At 46.7% G+C, this 18,183-nt stretch overlaps 1 protein-coding gene across 2 annotated transcripts in view; it reads left to right on the forward strand.

Moving 5' to 3' along the window:
- The window catches only part of blnk (B cell linker), a 220,857-nt gene that overhangs the window by 36,105 nt on the left and 166,569 nt on the right, over nt 1-18,183 (forward strand). For both annotated transcript variants that reach the window (XM_078412878.1, XM_078412882.1), the window contains one exon: nt 15,120-15,166. In XM_078412878.1, the coding sequence (XP_078269004.1) occupies nt 15,120-15,166 (47 nt within the window). The remainder of the gene's footprint in view (nt 1-15,119; nt 15,167-18,183) is intronic.

The following is an 18,183-nucleotide window of genomic DNA, read 5'->3' on the forward strand; positions in this document are numbered from 1 at the left end:
ACCCATCCTCTCGCCCTGAGCAACTTGGAACCAGTGCCCAAAAGAAAGGGAAACACAACGAGAGTTGCTGCTAGAGTTCTGACATTATGGTACAATCAGTAATTAAAAGATCGCACCTTTGAAACGTACGTTTTTTTTAAACTTGTGAACTTCATGCGATAAGAGCTGGATTAGGCCATTCGGCCCATCAGCTCTACTGCGCCAGGCAATCATGACTGATGTAGCTTTCCCTCTCAACCCTGAGCAGTGGGCTGTCGAAACTGCCCTGCAGAGCTATTTCAGTCTGGAAGCTGTACGAACCTCACAGTTCTGATCAGAGACCAGTTGGCACATGTGTTGGAAGGAACTGCAGATGCTGGTTTAAAACGAAGTTAGACACAGAAAGGTGGAGTAACTCAGCGGGTCAGGTAGCATCTCTGGAGAGAAGGAATGGGTGACGTTTCGGGTCGAGACCCTTCTTCAGACTTTTCTTCAGACACATGGTCTACCTGTGGGGATCTATGTGTCTCAGTCGTTCGTGTTTACAGTGCGCTCACAATTGTCGCATGGCTCCTCCCTCCCCTCTGTAAGTCCATCACCTCGAATGAACCTTTGGACAAATTGCATCGATACAGAAAGCGATTCCAAGAACTTGTTGGAATTTCACCCCTGGCAGTTTGTTGCTGAACGTCTGGCTGAAGGAAAATAAATGGAACAACATCAGAAGTGCGTTTGGGGAACTGGAGTCTGGGTTTTTTTGTACTCGCTCTCCTGACATTCATAGAACATGATATCATACCTCCAGCACCTAACACCTAGGGTTGCCAACTGTCCCGTATTAGTCGGGACATCCCGTATATTGGGCTAAATTGGTTTGTCCCGTACCGGACCGCCCTTGTCCCGTATTAGGCCCGGGGGCCGCTGTAGGCCCGGGCACTGTAGGCCCGGGCACTGTAGGCCCGGGCACTGTAGGCCCGGACACTGTAGGCCCGGACACTGTATGCCCGGACACTGTAGGCTCGGGGGCCGCTGTAGGCCCAGACAGTGTAGGCCCAGAGGCCCAGGCACCGCCTAGTGGAGGTTGCGTAGCAACCCGCCTCCCGGCCCGGGCGGCTGCCATTGGTGGAACGGGAGCACGTGGCCACTGGCTGGGTGGGATCACGTGGGGCGCGGGGTGGTGACATCACCTTTTGTCCCTTATTTGGGAGTGAAAAAGTTGGCAACACTACTGACACCATCCCTGGGGCTTTTACAAAGCAACCTTGAATTGGGACGCCGTTGGTCATAATAATACACCACCATTCAACCTCATCTGTGTTCAGCACTGCTATAATATTAATTCCAAGCGCAATGAGTGGTGGCAAATCACTGATGAATAATCATTTGGCTCTGTTCTGCTGTTTATTACTTGTTCAACTGCCCGATTAAAATGAGAATTGTTGCCACCAGGTGGATGAAAAGTGAATGATTCCAACATGTTTAGCAATGGAGTAACACTGACAATTAAACCAAGTGTATCATGTAAACACTGATATCATTTAACCTAATGTTATTGGATGTCATATGCAAGAAATGACTGCCGAGGGGGCCTTTCAAAATTATTTTGTCACGTTGGTCTTTTCCCTTCAATTATCTCAAGGCAGACTCATCTGTCCCGACTGCACAGATAGTTTTCTTTCAACCTCTTCTTTCCCGGAACTGGCCGGAGGAGACGGTTGCAATTTGGCTCCAGGGTGAAATCGGCCCAGATCTGCCTTCAGGCCAGGCATAGTTTTTATTACATTTTTATCATCCGGCTGTAGCTGGAGAGGAGAGCATTTAATACCCGTCCATCATTGCCCTTGAGAATGTGATGGTGTTGCCCTCTTGAAATGCCGCTGACCCTTTGGTGTCAGAGGTTCCTCTCACTCAGTTTCTCCATCTCCACTGCGACCGTTCTCAAGATAAGGCTTTCCACTCCAAAACATTTGCAATGTCCTCCTTTTTCGGAAAGCGTGGTTCTCTCCCCCCACCCCCTTCCCATCAAGGCCTCGGCTGCATCGCCTCCATTTCACACACTTTCCTTCTCACTCTGCTCCCTCCTCGCCCGGACAGTACAGAGATTGAGAGAACGTTGCGTCCTTTGCCTTTCGTCCCGTCAACTACACCTCTCCCAATGACAGCATTATCCCACCATCGTCTCCCCACAGCCTCCCCTCCCTGCTCTGTGTTCCACAGAGACCACTCCCTTCCTCCAATCCCCGGGACCTTCCACTGTGACCATAGAGGTGTTGCACTTGTCTCTACACTTCCACCTTACCTTCATCCAGAAACCCAAGCAGCCCTTTACATGCACCAGCCCTACTGCATCTGGTGCTCTGTGAAGGGTTGCCAACTGTCCCGCATTAGCCAGGACATCCTGTTTATTGGGCTAGATTGGTTTGACCCATACGGGACAACCCTTGTTCATATTAGGCCTGGTGGGAGCAGTAGGCCCGGACATTGTAGGCCCGGGGGCCACAGATTCACCACCCTCCGACTGAAGAAATTGCTGGTTTAAACCGAAGATAGAGACATATAGCTGGAGTAACCAAGCGGGTCAGACAGCATCTCTGGAGAAAAGGAATAGGTGATATTTTGGGTCGAGACCCTACTTCAGATTACCAGCTCATGCTGCACCCCTCTCTCTCACATCTCTATATGGCTGTCTCCTATCCGTGGATTGTCACCTTGTCGTGGTGGAGAAGCTTGTGAGATCCAGAGAGCAATGCCGTCTGGAGCTACGCTCCTGGTAGGGTCACCCATGGCGGTAAGGTCGAGGGGGAGGTCCCTGACAAACAGCAATCCAACCAAGACCTCAACGGTGGAACAGGCGGAGGATGATGGCTGACTTTTGTGGAGCGTTACAACAGCTGGGAAGGCGGATGAAGGCTGCAGCAGAAAAGGGTCCCCGGTCGTCTTGAACTCCATGCCACTGGATCCTGACCCAGATCTGTCAAGGGCCGTGTGGTGGCTGTCTGTGCACCAGTCTCCCCACGTTAAACAAAGTCACGCACAGGCGTCCAACCCTATGGAGAGGACAGTCATACTCACTTCCAGTGACCGCTGATGATGATGACTCCAGATAAGGGGTTTCAACCTAAACTGTCGACTGACCATTTCCCTCTTCAGATGCTATCTGATCTTTCCATCTACTCTTTCAGTCTGGATAAGTAGCTGTAACCTAAAACTTCACTGTTAATTTCCCTCCAGACGTGGTGCCTGACCCACAGAGCTCCTCTTGCAACTTGTTTTTGTTTCCGCAGTGCTGTTGGAAAGACATTTCAAGGATGGAGCTTTAGCAATGATGAAAATACATGAGCAAAATGGATAATGTCAATCAGTCTGAAGAAGGGTCTCGACCCAAAACGTCACCTATTCATTTTATTCACAAAATGCTGGAGTAACTCAGCAGGTCAGGCAGCATCTCGGGAGAGAAGGAATGGGTGACGTTTCGGGTCGAGACCCTTCTTCAGACTGATGTCGGGGGTGGGACAAAGGAAGGATATAGGTGGAGACAGGAAGATAGAGGGAGATCTGGGAAGGAGGAGGGGAAGGGAGGGACAGAGGAGCTATCTGAAGTTGGAGAAGTCGACGTTCATACCACCGGGCCGCAAACTTCAGATAGCTCCTCTGTCCCTCCCTTCCCCTCCTCCTTCCCAGATCTCCCTCTATCTTCCTGTCTCCACCTATATCCTTCCTTTGTCCCACCCCCGACATCAGTCTGAAGAAGGGTCTCGACCCGAAACGTCACCCATTCCTTCTCTCCCGAGATGCTGCCTGACCTGCTGAGTTACTCCAGCATTTTGTGAATAAATCGATTTGTACCAGCATCTGCAGTTATTTTCTTTTACGTCACCTATTCATGTTCTCCGAGATGCTGCCTGGCCCGCTGAGTTACTCCAGCACATTGTCTTTTTTTTGTAAACCAGCATCTGCAATTCCTTGTGTCTCAAGGATTCTAATCATATGAGTTACTTTAAAAAAAAAATTTAAAAGTTAGAGGTACAGCGCGGAAACAGGCCCTTCGGCCCACCGAGTCTGCACCGACCACCGATCCCCGCACATTAACACTATCCTACACACATTAGGGACAATTTACACATACTCCAAGCCAATTAACCTACATACCTGTACGTCTTTGGAGTGTGGGAGGAAACCGAAGATCTCGGAGAAAACCCACGCAGGTCACGGGGAGAACGTACAAACTCCTTACAGTGCAGCACCCGTAGTCAGGATCGAACCTGAGTCTCCGGCGCTGCATTCGCTGTAAAGCAGCAACTCTACCGCTGCGCTACCGTGCCGGCCAGTGTGGGCTTAGGGTCAGTGTACAAAGAGGTGTTAACGCTCAGTGTGGGTTTGGAGGGGCAAATGTCCTGTTTCTTTGCTGTACCCAAAGCTCTGTATTGGAAGCAGATGGATACCTGAGCACCCGACCTTTACAATGTTACAAGCACCCCATCTTTGAACATCCTGTACACACTAACTAGCTTTTGGGATAACAGTGGGATGGATAGGATGGCATTCCTGCCATTTCCACATGCTATCCCTTTCTCACCAAGGCAGTGAGGTTGGCTGGTGGCCACTCTTCCTGCACCCACTTACTTTCCCATCTCAGCTGATTATGTAGATAGACACAAAATGCCGGAGTAACTCAGCGGGACAGGCAGCATCTCTGGAGAGAAGGAATGGGTCTCGACCCGAAACATCACCCATTCCTTCTTTCCAGAGATGCTGCCTGTCCCGCTGAGTTACTCCGTCATTTTTGTGTCCATCTTCAGTGTAAACCAGCATCTGAAGTTCCTTAAATATATATATATATAGTATAAGAAAATAACTGCAGATGCTGGTACAAATCGAAGGTATTTATTCACAAAATGCTGGAGTAACTCAGCAGGTCAGGCAGCATTTTGGGAGAGAAGGAATGGGTGACATTTCGGGTCGAGACCCTTCTTCAGACTGATGTCAGGGGGGGTGGGACAAAGGAAGGATATAGGTGGAGACAGGAAGATAGAGGGAGATCTGGGAAGGGGGAGGGGAAGAGAGGGACAGAGGAACTATCTAAAGTTGGAGAAGTCGATGTTCATACCACTGGGCTGCAAGCTGCCCATGCGAAATATGAGGTGCTGTTCCTCCAATTTCCGGTGGGCCTCACTATGGCACTGGAGGAGGCCCATGACAGAAAGGTCAGACTGGGAATGGGAGGGGGAGTTGAAGTGCTCAGCCACTGGGAGATCAGTTTGGTCAATGCGGACCGAGCGAGTGTTGAGTGAAGCGATCGCCGAGCCTGCGCTTGGTTTCACCGATGTAAATAAGTTGACATCTAGAGCAGCGGATGCAATAGATGAAGTTGGAGGAGGTGCAGGTGAACCTTTGTCTCACCTGGAAAGACTGTTTGGGTCCTTGGATGGAGTTGAGGGGGGAGGTAAATGGACAGGTGTTGCATCTCGTGCCGTTGCTGGGGAAAGTGCCCGGGGAAGGGGTGGTTTGGGTAGGAAGGGACGAGTGGACCAGGGAGTTACGGTGGGAACGGTCTCTGCGGAACGCAGAGAGGGGAGGGGATGGGAAGATATGGCCAATGGTAGGGTCCCGTTGTAGGTGACGGAAATGTTGGCGGATGATTTGTTGGATCCGCTGGCTGGTGGGGTGGAAGGTGAGAACGAGGGGGATTCTGTCCTTGTTGCGAGTGGGGGGAGGGGGAGCAAGAGTGGAGCTGCGGGATGTAGAAGAGACCCTAGTGAGAGCCTCATCTATAACGGAGGAGGGGAAGCCCCGTTTCCTGAAGAACAAGGACATCTCTGAAGCCCTAGTGTGAAACACCTCATCCCGGGCGCAGATGCAGCGTAGACGGAGAAATTGGGAGTCACTTACTACACATTTCAGCTGATTCTCTGATTCTTTTCCCCCACATTGATTTGTTCATTACCGACTAATAACGAGGTTGTGTTACACACTGTATTCGGGAACTAAGCCCTGCTGTAACCCGGAGAGGAAAGTCAGGCATTACTAGATAGCTTACTAACTAGGGATAAACATTTGGAAGAAGGGTCTCAACCCGAAGTGTCACCTGTTCCTTCTCTCCAGAGATGCTGCCTGCCTGCTTAGTTATTCCAGCCTTTTGTGTCTATCTTTGGTTTAAACCAGCATCCGCCCGTTCCTCCCGAACCATTTTCTTGCACTTGGGAACAAATCTGTAACAAGGTGAAACAACTGTTCTTCAGTGCCATCCCCCGACCTTGACACTGTTACATTAACAAAAAAATGGACACAAAATGATTTTGTACCCAGGATTTGATTGTGCCTTTGAATGTATCAATTTGATATTCATTCTTTCCTTAGCACGCTCTCCGTTTACTGTGATTCCACCGTTGCATGTAAATATTCAACTACGGTGATAATAAGCAGATATGTCGATTTTCAGGCCCTGAAGCCTAACTCTATCAAAAAATCCCAAATCAAAGCAGAGATGTTGGAATGTGATTGCTCCAGTCTGTACATGTGCAATTCCTGCACATTCTCGTACTCTGTTAATATGTGTGTTCCCAAAGAAACTAATTCCCAAGATGAAAGATTGGGAAAAAGTATGTTTAGTTCAGTTTTTTTAGTTTCGTTTAGAGATACAGCATGGAAGCAGGCCCTTCGGCCCACTGAGTCCGTGCCGACCAGCGATAACACTATCCTACACACACTAGGGACAGTTTTACATTTTGCCAATACATACAATTTTACCAAGCCAATTAACCTACAACGTCTTTGCAGTGTGGAATGAAACTGAAGATCTCGGAGAAAACCCAGGGAGAACGTACAAACTCCGTACAGACAGTACCCGTAATCAGGATCGAACCTGGGTCTCGGGCACCCTGCCACCCGACAATTTCTTGAAAGTTCAGATGTATAACTTTATAAGAGAGGATTGAAAGATCATGCAACTTGGTTGTGCAATCTGCATTGTTAGAGATTGTGTGGCCAATTTAAACTGATTTCATAATCTGTGTTACTGCTATCAATGCTGAGAAGTCTGGATAATTTATCTTATTTTAATTTCGCAGGCTGTTTAAGATTCTCATCCAGTGACATCTTTAATCTTTTATTGAATTATTTGGGACAAAGAAGCTGTTGATGTGGCAGTTGCATCTTTATCCTATCAGCTTTTCTTGTTGAGAATTAGTGCAGTGTGTCAAAAAAAAAAATCACAAGGGGGTAATTTTGACTGTGGGATAGCATAAATCAAGTGAGGCATTTTTTATTGCCTATTCAATGGCAAACAATTTTAGTAATGGGATAAATTGCTCCTTTTATGTGTGGGACAGATATTTACAACAAGGTTCTATGCTATTAATATCACAACAAGTCACAGGGGAAGGCACATGTTCGCATGTTGCTGTGTGAGGCCCAGCCCAAAGGTGGTGCTACAGCACATTGAAATACTGCCAAGCATCGATGACTTTCACAACCCCTCTTAGATTCAACTAATGCAACCAGTGGGGTGGTGGTTTCATAAATCTTATTTATCTACATTAATGCAAGAGTTTAGTTAGGTTTAGGGGTACGGCGTGGAAATGAGCCCACTGAGTCCATGACACACTGGTCAACCTGAGGAGCACCTTCAGCAACAGACTGGTCCCACCAAGATGCAGCACAGAACGCCACAGGAGATCCTTCTTCCCCTGTGGCTATCAAACTGTACAACTCCTCCCCCTTCTGTCATGACTCATTTTCTCCCCCCCCCCCCCAATCTTTGTACATCCCCACTCGTCATTTTAATTTCATGTTTCATGTATCTTGTTGTGTTTTATCACTGGGGACAAAAAAACTGCAGATGCTGGTTTAAATCGAAAGTAGACACAAAATGCCGGAGTAACTCAGCGGGTCAGGCAGCATCTCAGGAGAGAAGGAATGGGTGACGTTTCGGGTCGAGACCCTTCTGACTGAAGAAGGGTCTCAACCTGAAACATCACCCATTCCTTCCTTCCCGAGATGCTGCCTGACCCGTTGGGTTACTCCAGCATTTTGTGTCTACCTGTGTTTTATGACTGTTGGCAGACCAATTTCCCTCCTGGGATAAACAAAGTTCTATCGTATCGTATCTAGTCCACACTGACCAGCGATCTGCATACACAAACCTACACCCACTAGGGACAATTTTACAAATTACCAAAGTCAATCAACCTGCAAACCTGTACGTCTTTGGAGTGCGGGAGGAAACCGAAGATCTCGGAGAAAACCCATTCAGGTCACAGGGAGAACGTACAAACTCCGTACAGACAGCACCCTTAGTCGGGATGGAACCTGGGTCTCCGGCGCTGCATTCGCTGTAAGGCAGCAACTCTACCGCCGCGCCACCGTGCCACTCTTTCAATATGCAAATAGTTGTAGTCTGAGATTCTTTTATAAAACATCGCAGCATCGTTCATGAGCAGCTTTCAACAATATCTTGTCTATTTGTTCATTCTTTTTTTCCTCTTGACTGTTGCCAATTTTGCATTGTGCTTACGTAAGTAATGTGCCTCAGGAAAGCAAAGGCACCTAAATGTTTGAAAGAAATAGTCACTTTTACCAAGAAAATTCAGCAAAAATTGGTAGTTACAGTCGTCCTAAATAAGGAGACTTTGCAAAAAGATTTGTATTTGTATCGCGATCACTAAAATTGGATCCTCGACTTCCTCATCAACAGACCACAGTCTGTACGAATTGGCAGCAACACTTCTTCCACAATGACCATCAGCACAGCAGCAGCTCAAGGCTGCGTGCTTAGCCCCCTGCTCTACTCACACTATACTCATGACTGTGTAGCCGGACAGTGCCAAATCCATCTTCAAGTTCACCGACGACACCACCGTTGTTGGATGAATTACAGATGGTGATGAGTCAGAGTATAGAAGTAAGATCAATCGATCGACCAAATGGTGCCAGCACAACAACCTGGCTCTCAATGTCAGTAAGACCAAGGAACTGATTGTGGACTTTGGAAGAGGAAGGATGAGGACCCATAAACCTGTCTATATCCACGAGATGATGGTAGAGAAAGTCAAAAGCTTCAAATTCCTGGGCGTGCATATTTCTGAAGATCTTTCCTGGACACAGCCCACTGATGCAATTATAAAGAAAGCCCATGAACTTCCTGAGAAGATTACGGAGATTCAGTATGTCAAAGAGGATTCTCTTGAACGTCAAGTAGTATAAGAAAATAACTGCAGATGCTGGTACAAATCGATTTATTCACAGAATGCTGGAGTAACTCAGCAGGTCAGGCAGCATCTCGGGAGAGAAGGAATGGGTGACATTTCGGGTCGAGACCCTTCTTCAGACTGATGTCAGGGGGGCAGGACAAAGGAAGGATGTAGGTGGAGACAGGAAGATAGAGGTAGATCTGGGAAGGAGGAGGGGACGGGAGGGACAGAGGAACTATCTAAAGTTGGAGAAGTCGATGTTCATACCACTGGGGTGCAAACTGCCCAGGCGAAATATGAGGTGCTGTTCCTCCAATTTCCGGCGGGCCTCACTGTGGCACTGGAGGAGGCCCATGACAGAAAGGTCAGACTGGGAATGGGAGGGGGAGTTGAAGTGCTGGGCCACCGGGGGATCAGTTTGGTTAATGCGGACCGAGCGCAGGTGTTCAGCGAAGCGATCGCCGAGCCTGCGCTTGGTTTCGCCGATGTAAATAAGTTGACATCTAGAGCAGCGGATGCAATAGATGAGGTTGGAGGAGGTGCAGGTGAACCTTTGTCTCACCTGGAAAGACTGTTTGGGTCCTTGGATGGAGTTGAGGGGGGAGGTAAAGGGACAGGTGTTGCATCTCGTGCGGTTGCAGGGGAAAGTGCCCGGGGTTGGGGTGGTTTGGGTAGGAAGGGACGAATGGACCAGGGAGTTACGGAGGGAACGGTCTCTGCGGAACGCAGAGAGGGGAGGGGATGGGAAGATATGGCCAGTGGTGGGGTCCCGTTGTAGGTGACGGAAATGTTGGTGGATGATATGTTGGATCCGCTGGCTGGTGGGGTGGAAGGTGAGAACAAGGGGGATTCTGTCCTTGTTGCGAGTGGGGGGAGGGGGAGCAAGAGGGGAGCTGCGGGATGTAGAAGAGACCCTAGTGAGAGCCTCATCTATAATGGAGGAGGAGAAGCCCCGTTTTCTGAAGAATGAGGACATCTCGGAAGCCCTAGTCTGAAACACCTCATCCCGGGCGCAGATGCGGCGTAGGCGGAGGAATTGGGAGTAGGGGATAGACTTTTTGCAGGAGACAGGGTGGGAAGAAGTGTATCGAGTGGGGGGAGGGGGAGCAAGAGCGGATCTAGTGGGGGGAGGTCTACAGAGAGTGGGGAGGTCTCTTGAACGTCTACAGGAGTATGGTGGAGAGCATGTTGACTGGTTGCATCACGGCCTGGTTCGGCAACTTGAACGCCCAAGAGTGAAGAAGACTGCAAAGAAATGATGAACACTGCCCGGTCCAACACTGGTACTGACCTCCCGACCATCGAAGGGATTTGCAGGAGTCCCTGCCTCATAAAGGCAGCCAGAATCATTGGAGACCCACACCACCCTGGCCCTACACGCATTTCACTCCTGTCATCGGGAAGAAGATATAAGAGCCTAAAAACTGTAATGTTCAGGAACAGCTCCTTCCCGACAGCCATCAGACTACTAAACACTAAAACCTCCAAATAAGCTCCAAACTACATACTCTTGCGGGCATTGGTTTTGTCTTTTTGCATTATTATTGTTTGTTTGGTTTTTTGTCTGTATATGTATATGTAGACAATAGACAATAGGTGCAGGAGGAGGCCATTCGGCCCTTCGAGCCAGCACCGCCATTCAACGTGATCATGACTGATCATTCTCAATCAGTACCCCGTTCCTGCCTTCTCCCCATACCCCCTGACTCTGCTATCCTTAAGAGCTCTATCCAGCTCTCTCTTGAATGCATTCAGAGAATTGGCCTCAAAATAAGGCAATAATTTCCATTTATATGGTTCTGTTAACATTGTAAAATCTCCCAGGGTATTCACAGGTGTGTTATTAATTTGTAACACTCAGTCTGTTGGAAAAATCCGACACAGAGCCCCATCATTTTGGAAATGGAATGGAACTTATTGCCAGAGCTTTATAGCTTTAACTAGACCAAAGAGAAGAATTTGTAGGCAAGAAGGAAATGATAAAAAAAAGCCAAAGAGACAATCCAAACGTGGCATATTGGTGGCAGGAAGCTGACACTTTGAGAAAGAAGGAAACAAAAAGGGAATTTCAAGTTAATTATCGAGCAATTACATTTATTTTAGTCATACTTAAACCACAGCAGCTGCCACGTCAAAACATGAAGCCCTAAGGTTTTCTAGAAAAGATAGACACACAAAGCTGGAGTATCTCAGTGGGTTAGACAGCATCTTTAGTTTAGTTTAAGGATACAGCGCGGAAACAGGCCTTTTCCACCCACCAGGTGCGCGCCCACCAGCGATCCACGCACATTAACACTATCCTACACCCACCAGGGACAATTTTTACATTTACCAAGCCAATTAAGCTACAAACCTGTTCGTCTTTGGAGTGTGGGAGGAAACCGAAGATCTCGGAGAAAACCCACGCAGGTCACGGGGAGAACGTACAAACTCCGTACAGACAGCACCCGTAGTCGGGATGGAACCCGGCGCTGCCTTCGCTGCAAGGCAGCAACTCTACCGCTGCTCCACCGTGACCGCCCTCTGGAGAAAAGGAGTAGCTGACGTTTCGGGTCGAGACCCTTCTTCAGACTGCGAGTCAGGGGAAAGGGAAAGGGGAGACGGTGATGTAGAGAGATATAGAATAAATATTTCGCCTGGGCAGCTTGCAGCCCAGTGGTATGAACATCGACTTCTCCAACTTTAGATAGTTCCTCTGTCCCTCTCTTCCCCATCTCCTTCCCAGATCTCCCACTGTCTTCCTGTCTCCACCTATATCCTTCCTTTGTCCCGCCCCCCTGACATCAGTCTGAAGAAGGGTCTCGACCCGAAACGTCACCCATTCCTTCTCTCCTGAGATGCTGCCTGACCTGCTGAGTTACTCCAGCATTTTGTGAATTAATACCTTCGATTTGAACCAGCATCTGCAGTTATTGCATTAGAATAAATGAATGAGGGTAGACGGGGGTTTTACACAATGGAAGGATTATGGAATTAAAAATATGGGACAACTTTATAAGGAAGGCACTTTTCTGACATTTCAGGAGTTGCAACAGACTTATGGTCTTCGTGGAAATGATTATTTCAGATATCTTCAACTTAGAGATTATGTAAAATCGAACTCCCAAAATTTTCGAATTAGAAATTCAGAAATTCTTGATGAATGTTGGAACAAACATCCTAATACAGAAAAATTAATATCTTATATATATAATATCTTATTAGACAGTGACATTCCCTCCACGGACTTATACAGACAAAAATGGGAAAAAGAATTAAACCAAGTAATTACGAAAGATACTTGGGAAGAAAGTTTGCAACATATACATCAGTGTTCACTAAACGCCAGACATTCTCTAATACAATTTAAAGTAATACATAGGTTACACTATTCAAAAACAAAACTACATAAAATTTTCCAACATATCTCACCTAAATGTGATAAATGTCAACATTTAGAAGCTACATTATTTCATATGTTTGCAAACTGTATAAAAATTAAAAAATTCTGGGTAAATATTTTTAGCATAATATCTAAAGTAACCAGCACACAATTGGACCCAGATCCAAAATTAATTATACTCGGAATATTAGAATTAAATCAAACATTTAGAACAACACAAAGAAACTTTATGGATTATAGTTTAATAACAGGAAAAAAATTAATTCTAAAATTTTGGAAAGGCCCTACGGCCCCCACAATCAAAATGTGGATTATAGAAATGACGGAGACCTTAAACGTGGAAAGAATCAGATTTTCCCTGTTGGATAAACAGGAATTATTCATTGGAATATGGTCTCCTTTTATTGATTACTTAAAGGGTCAGAATGGTTCAGCACAGGAACCTGACTAGCACTCGGACTAAAGAATGGATGAAATGCTATACTTTGAAATGTACGAATATATCTCGAATGAAGTTTTTGTTATTTTAATAAATTTCTCCACTCTTCTTTAACTAACTTTTTCCTTATCTTTATAATCTGTTTTTGTTTTTGTTTTTATTTTTCTTCTCTCTCTTTTCTTTCTTTACTTCATCTATTTCTTTAGTTCTATCTAGTTTAAAAAAAAAAAGGGGGCAAAAGGTATTGGAGACAATATAATAATAATTGACAATATTATCAATTTAAAAATGTATGACTGTAAAGATGTAAACAGGTTATGTACCTATCTCCAATAAAAAATTTATCTAAAAAAAAAAAAGAATAAATGAATGAAAGGTATGCAAAAAAAGTAACGATGATGAAGGAAGCAGTTAGTCCATTGTTAGCTGTTATTCTAGAAAACTATAGCTACCTGCAAAGTGTTAAAGCCTGTAAAATCTTTAAATACTGTGCAGTGGACACTGCCCAGCCAGGTGTGCTTGAAGCATGCATACACTAGAGCTTGTAAATTGCACTCAGACCAAGATTCCCATTAAAGTCAATACTGTCCTGGCTTTGAATCTACTTGTTACTAAGTAGGACTGAAAGTTTAATAACTAGACCCTTCCTGCCAGTTGCTGTGTTGGCCTCAAAACTACTTTTTTAACATTGATTTTTCACCACAGAGCAACAAACTGACATTCAGACTGAGGAAGAAATCAATCATTCAGGCCTTTTCAATAATTGGTTTAACATTTGTCTCTCAGTAGAATTTGTTTCACTTCTCGGAGAACTTAAAGGCTCAAGAAATGTTGAGAGACAAATCGGTGGTGGTTTCAAATTTCCAAAGTCTGTTCCCGATGTAGGTAATTGGCTCGTAGTTCAATCTAGCTAAAGTTACATTTTAATTTAGTCTTGTACAGGGTTGCCAACTGTCCCGTATTATCCGGGACATCCCGTACTTTGGGCTAAACTGGTTTGTCCCGTATGGGTTCGCACTTGTTCCGTATTAGTAGGGTTGCCAATTTCCTCACTCCCAAAGCAGGGACAAAGGGTGACATCACTGCCCCGCGCCCCACGTGACCTCACACAGCCAGCCCGGGCAGCCACCATTGGTGGAGCGGGAGCACGTGGCCGCTGGCTGGGTGAGGTCACGTGGGGCGCAGGGCGGTGACGTCACCTTGTCCCGTATTTGGGAGTGAGGAAGTTGGCAACCCAAGTCTTGTGCTTTACTTTAGCTTTACTGTATATAATAAAACATGCATTCCTAATTTTGATTTTGATGTCAATCTTATTTGAACATTATTTTAGCCTATTAAAGCAAACCCATCTCCACATTGCCGATGTTGTCAACTTGCAATCAGTTTAAGAAAAAAAAAATCAAATCCTTCTCATAAACTGTGCATTGAAAACAATAGGATAGGAAAAAAAATCTGCAGATGCTGGTTTAAATCGAAGGTAGACACAAAATGCTGGAGTAACTCAGCAGGACAGGCAGCATCTCGGGAGAGAAGGAATAGGTGATGTTTCAGGTCGAGACCCTTATCAGATTTCAGCATGCTGTCTGACCCGCTGAGTTACTCCAGCATTTTGTGTCAACCATTGAAAACAATAATTTCTTAGTGAATTTATTTCTGTGCACCATTACCATTTCCATGGATTTTGGCTTCCTTTCTGAGTAACTGAAAAGCAGGAAGCATAGGCCAAGAATCCTCCTGCCAGGGATTTGAAGAAAGGCCTTGACCCGAAACATCACCCATTCCTACTCTCCAGAGATGCTGCCTGACCCGCTGAGTTACTCCAGCATTTTGTGTCAACCTTTTTAGTCTCTTACGTAGTGCACAATTACAATCAATTATATTTGGTTTTGATAAGAATGTAAATGTCGTACAACATGTTATTATGGTATTGTAGAGAGAGTTAGATAGAGCTCTTAATGATAGCGGAGTCAGGGGGTATGTGGAGAGGGCAGGAACGGGGTACCGATTGTGAATGATCAGCCATGATCACATTGAATGGCGGTGCTGGCTCGAAGGGCCGAATGGCCTCCTCCTGCACCTATTGTCTATTAATGTACAAGCAATAATAAGTAAATGCCTTTTCCTTCCACAGAATTCATGCGATAGTCTTCAAAACCGATTCAGTGTCATAGATTACCCGTAAGTAGAATTTTGCTTTTTTTTAACGTGTAGCACAAATTATAATATAGCATGTGTAGGAAAGAACTGCAGATGCTGGTTTAAATCGAAGGTAGACACAAAATGCTGGAGTAACTCAGAGGGTCAGGCAGCATCTCTGGAGAGAAGGAATGGGTGACGTTTTGGGACGAGACCCTTCTTCAGACTGATGTCAGGGGAGTGGGTGGGGCAGAGATAAAATTTAGTCGGAGACAGGAAGACTGGTGGGAGAACTGGGAAGGGGGAGGGGATGGAGTGAGAGGGAAAGCAAGGGCTACTTGAAGTTAGAGAAGTCAATGTCCATACCGCATGATATAACATTATCTATGGCAAGGACTGAGCTCTTGTTTCCTGGTATTTATTCACAAAATGCTGGGGTAACTCAGCAGGTCAGGCAGCATCTCAGGAGAGAAGGAATGGGCAACATTTTGGGTCGAGACCCTTCTTCAGACGGATGTCAGGGGGGCGGGACAAAGGAAGGATATAGGTGGAGACAGGAAGATAGAGGGAGATCTGGGAAAGGGGAGGGGAAGAGAGGGACAGAGGAACTATCTAAAGTTGGAGAAGTCGATGTTCATACCACTGGGCTGCAAGCTGCCCAGGCGAAATATGAGGTGCTGTTCCTCCAATTTCCGGTGGGCCTCACTATGGCACTGGAGGAGGCCCATCACAGAAAGGTCAGACTGGGAGTGGGAGGGGAGTTGAAGTGCTCGGCCACCGGGAGATCAGATTGGTTAAGGCGGACTGAGCGAAGGTGTTGAGCGAAACGATCGCCGAGCCTGCGTTTGGTTCGGCCGATGTAAATAAGTTGACATCTGGAGCAGCGGATGCAATAGATGAGGTTGGAGGAGGTGCAGGTGAACCTCTGTCTCACCTGGAAAGACTGTTTGGGTCCTTGGATGGAGTTGAGGGGGGAGGTAAAGGGACACGTGTTGCATCTCGTGCGGTTGCAGGGGAACGTGCCCGGGGATGGGGTGGTTTGGGTAGGAAGGGACGAGTGGACCAGGGAGTTACGGAGGGAACGGTCTCTGCGGAACGCAGAAAGGGGAGGGGATGGGAAGATATGGCCATTGGTGGGGTCCCGTTGTAGGTGACGGAAATGTTGGCGGATGATTTGTTGGATACGCTGGCTGATGGGGTGGAAAGTGAGAACGAGGGGGATTCTGTCCTTGTTGCGAGTGGGGGGAGGGGGAGCAAGAGTGGAGCTGCGGGATGTAGAAGAGACCCTAGTGAGAGCCTCATCTATGATGGAAGAGGGGAAGCCCCGTTTCCTGAAGAATGAGGACATCTCTGATGTCTGATGTTTCCTGGTGGTTACTTTTTAATGGCACAAGGTGCAATCGCTTTATTGGCAAGTAGAGAACACACCTTACAGGGGAGTTAAGAGTTAATGATATGGTGGGCAGCAAGAGTTAAAGTTGGGTGGACCTAGAGCATTCTGATAAAGGGAAGTTTTCAAAAGGGTTTCCAAACTAGCGGTGTGCTTGGGTATAAAAATGAAGAGCTGATTCATTCCAGAGTGAACCAGGCCAATTCTAACCCAAGCCAAGCCTATTTATTAATATTTTTATACTTGACATAGCTATCACCATTAGTATAACAATCCTAAACATGCAATCGAAACAACAGTCTGTGAAAGGGTGCATTGTTAGAGGTGAAATTTTAAAGTGGAGCCTTCTATCTTAAATCCAAATGGCACTATTGAAGAAAAAAAGTAACATATGCACCAGTACAATGCTCATCATTCTGACCAGGATAAAGTATTCAGCCAGGGGACTACCCCCACGCCAAAGGCATCATCAGAGTACATGCCTACCTATGACCTCGCATGTAGACGGGAGCAATTGGGACTTGAAGATGACGAAGTTCTACTTCAAAGAGGAATTGAACAGGTTAGGGCAGAACCCAGTTTTGCAGCGGAAGCTGCCGACACAAACACACCAAATACTTGCTTTTCAGGCTTGGCAGCTTGGGATTAATCAGCGTGTTAGCATTTCATAGGGGCAGGTACGTGATCACTTAGGATGGAAGAAATACCAAAAAGAAGAACATTTCTGCAAGGTCTTCAAGGGCCTATGAATGCCTGTCCCACTTTGGTGATTTTTTAGGCGATTGCCGGCGACTGTCACAGTCGTAGCAGGTCGCCAAAAAAACGGTGACTGCACCCCCCCTACGACAATGTCTACGACAAGCTACAACAACCTACCACCTAGTCGACGGCAAGCTACCGACAACCGGCGACCCAATCTGCGCGAGTAGGACGTCCACCTACGACCGCACCTACGGCAACATACAACCACGCAGGCGACAACCTACGCAACTGAAGTCAACCTACATCCACCCGTGACAAGCTACGAAAAGCTACGACCCTGTCGGCAACAACTGAAGACAATTCACGTCATTTTGGCCGCCGGTTTGTGACGCCGGTTGGCGTAAGTTGGCGTAAGTTGGCAAAGAATTTCACTGTGACTTGTTGTCATTCATTCGTTCAGTTTTGTATTCTCAGACCCACAAGTACCATGCCCTTGGTCGTGGCTTGTGTAGTCATCATATCATATCATATCATATATATACAGCCGGAAACAGGCCTTTTCGGCCCACCAAGTCCGTGCCGCCCAGCGATCCCCGTACATTAACACTATCCTACACCCACTAGGGACAATTTTTACATTTACCCAGCCAATTAACCTACATACAATAGACAATAGACAATAGGTGCAGGAGTAGGCCATTCAGCCCTTCGAGCCAGCACCGCCATTCAATGCGATCATGGCTGATCACTCTCAATCAGTACCCCGTTCCTGCCTTCTCCCCATACCCCCTCACTCCGCTATCCTTAAGAGCTCTATCCAGCTCTCTCTTGAAAGCATCCAACGAACTGGCCTCCACTGCCCTCTGAGGCAGAGAATTCCACACCTTCACCACTCTCTGACTGAAAAAGTTCTTCCTCATCTCCGTTCTAAATGGCCTACCCCTTATTCTCAAACTGTGGCCCCTTG

The sequence above is a fragment of the Rhinoraja longicauda genome, chromosome 16 (assembly GCF_053455715.1).
Source record: "Rhinoraja longicauda isolate Sanriku21f chromosome 16, sRhiLon1.1, whole genome shotgun sequence".
NCBI classification, from domain to species: Eukaryota; Metazoa; Chordata; class Chondrichthyes; order Rajiformes; family Arhynchobatidae; genus Rhinoraja; species Rhinoraja longicauda.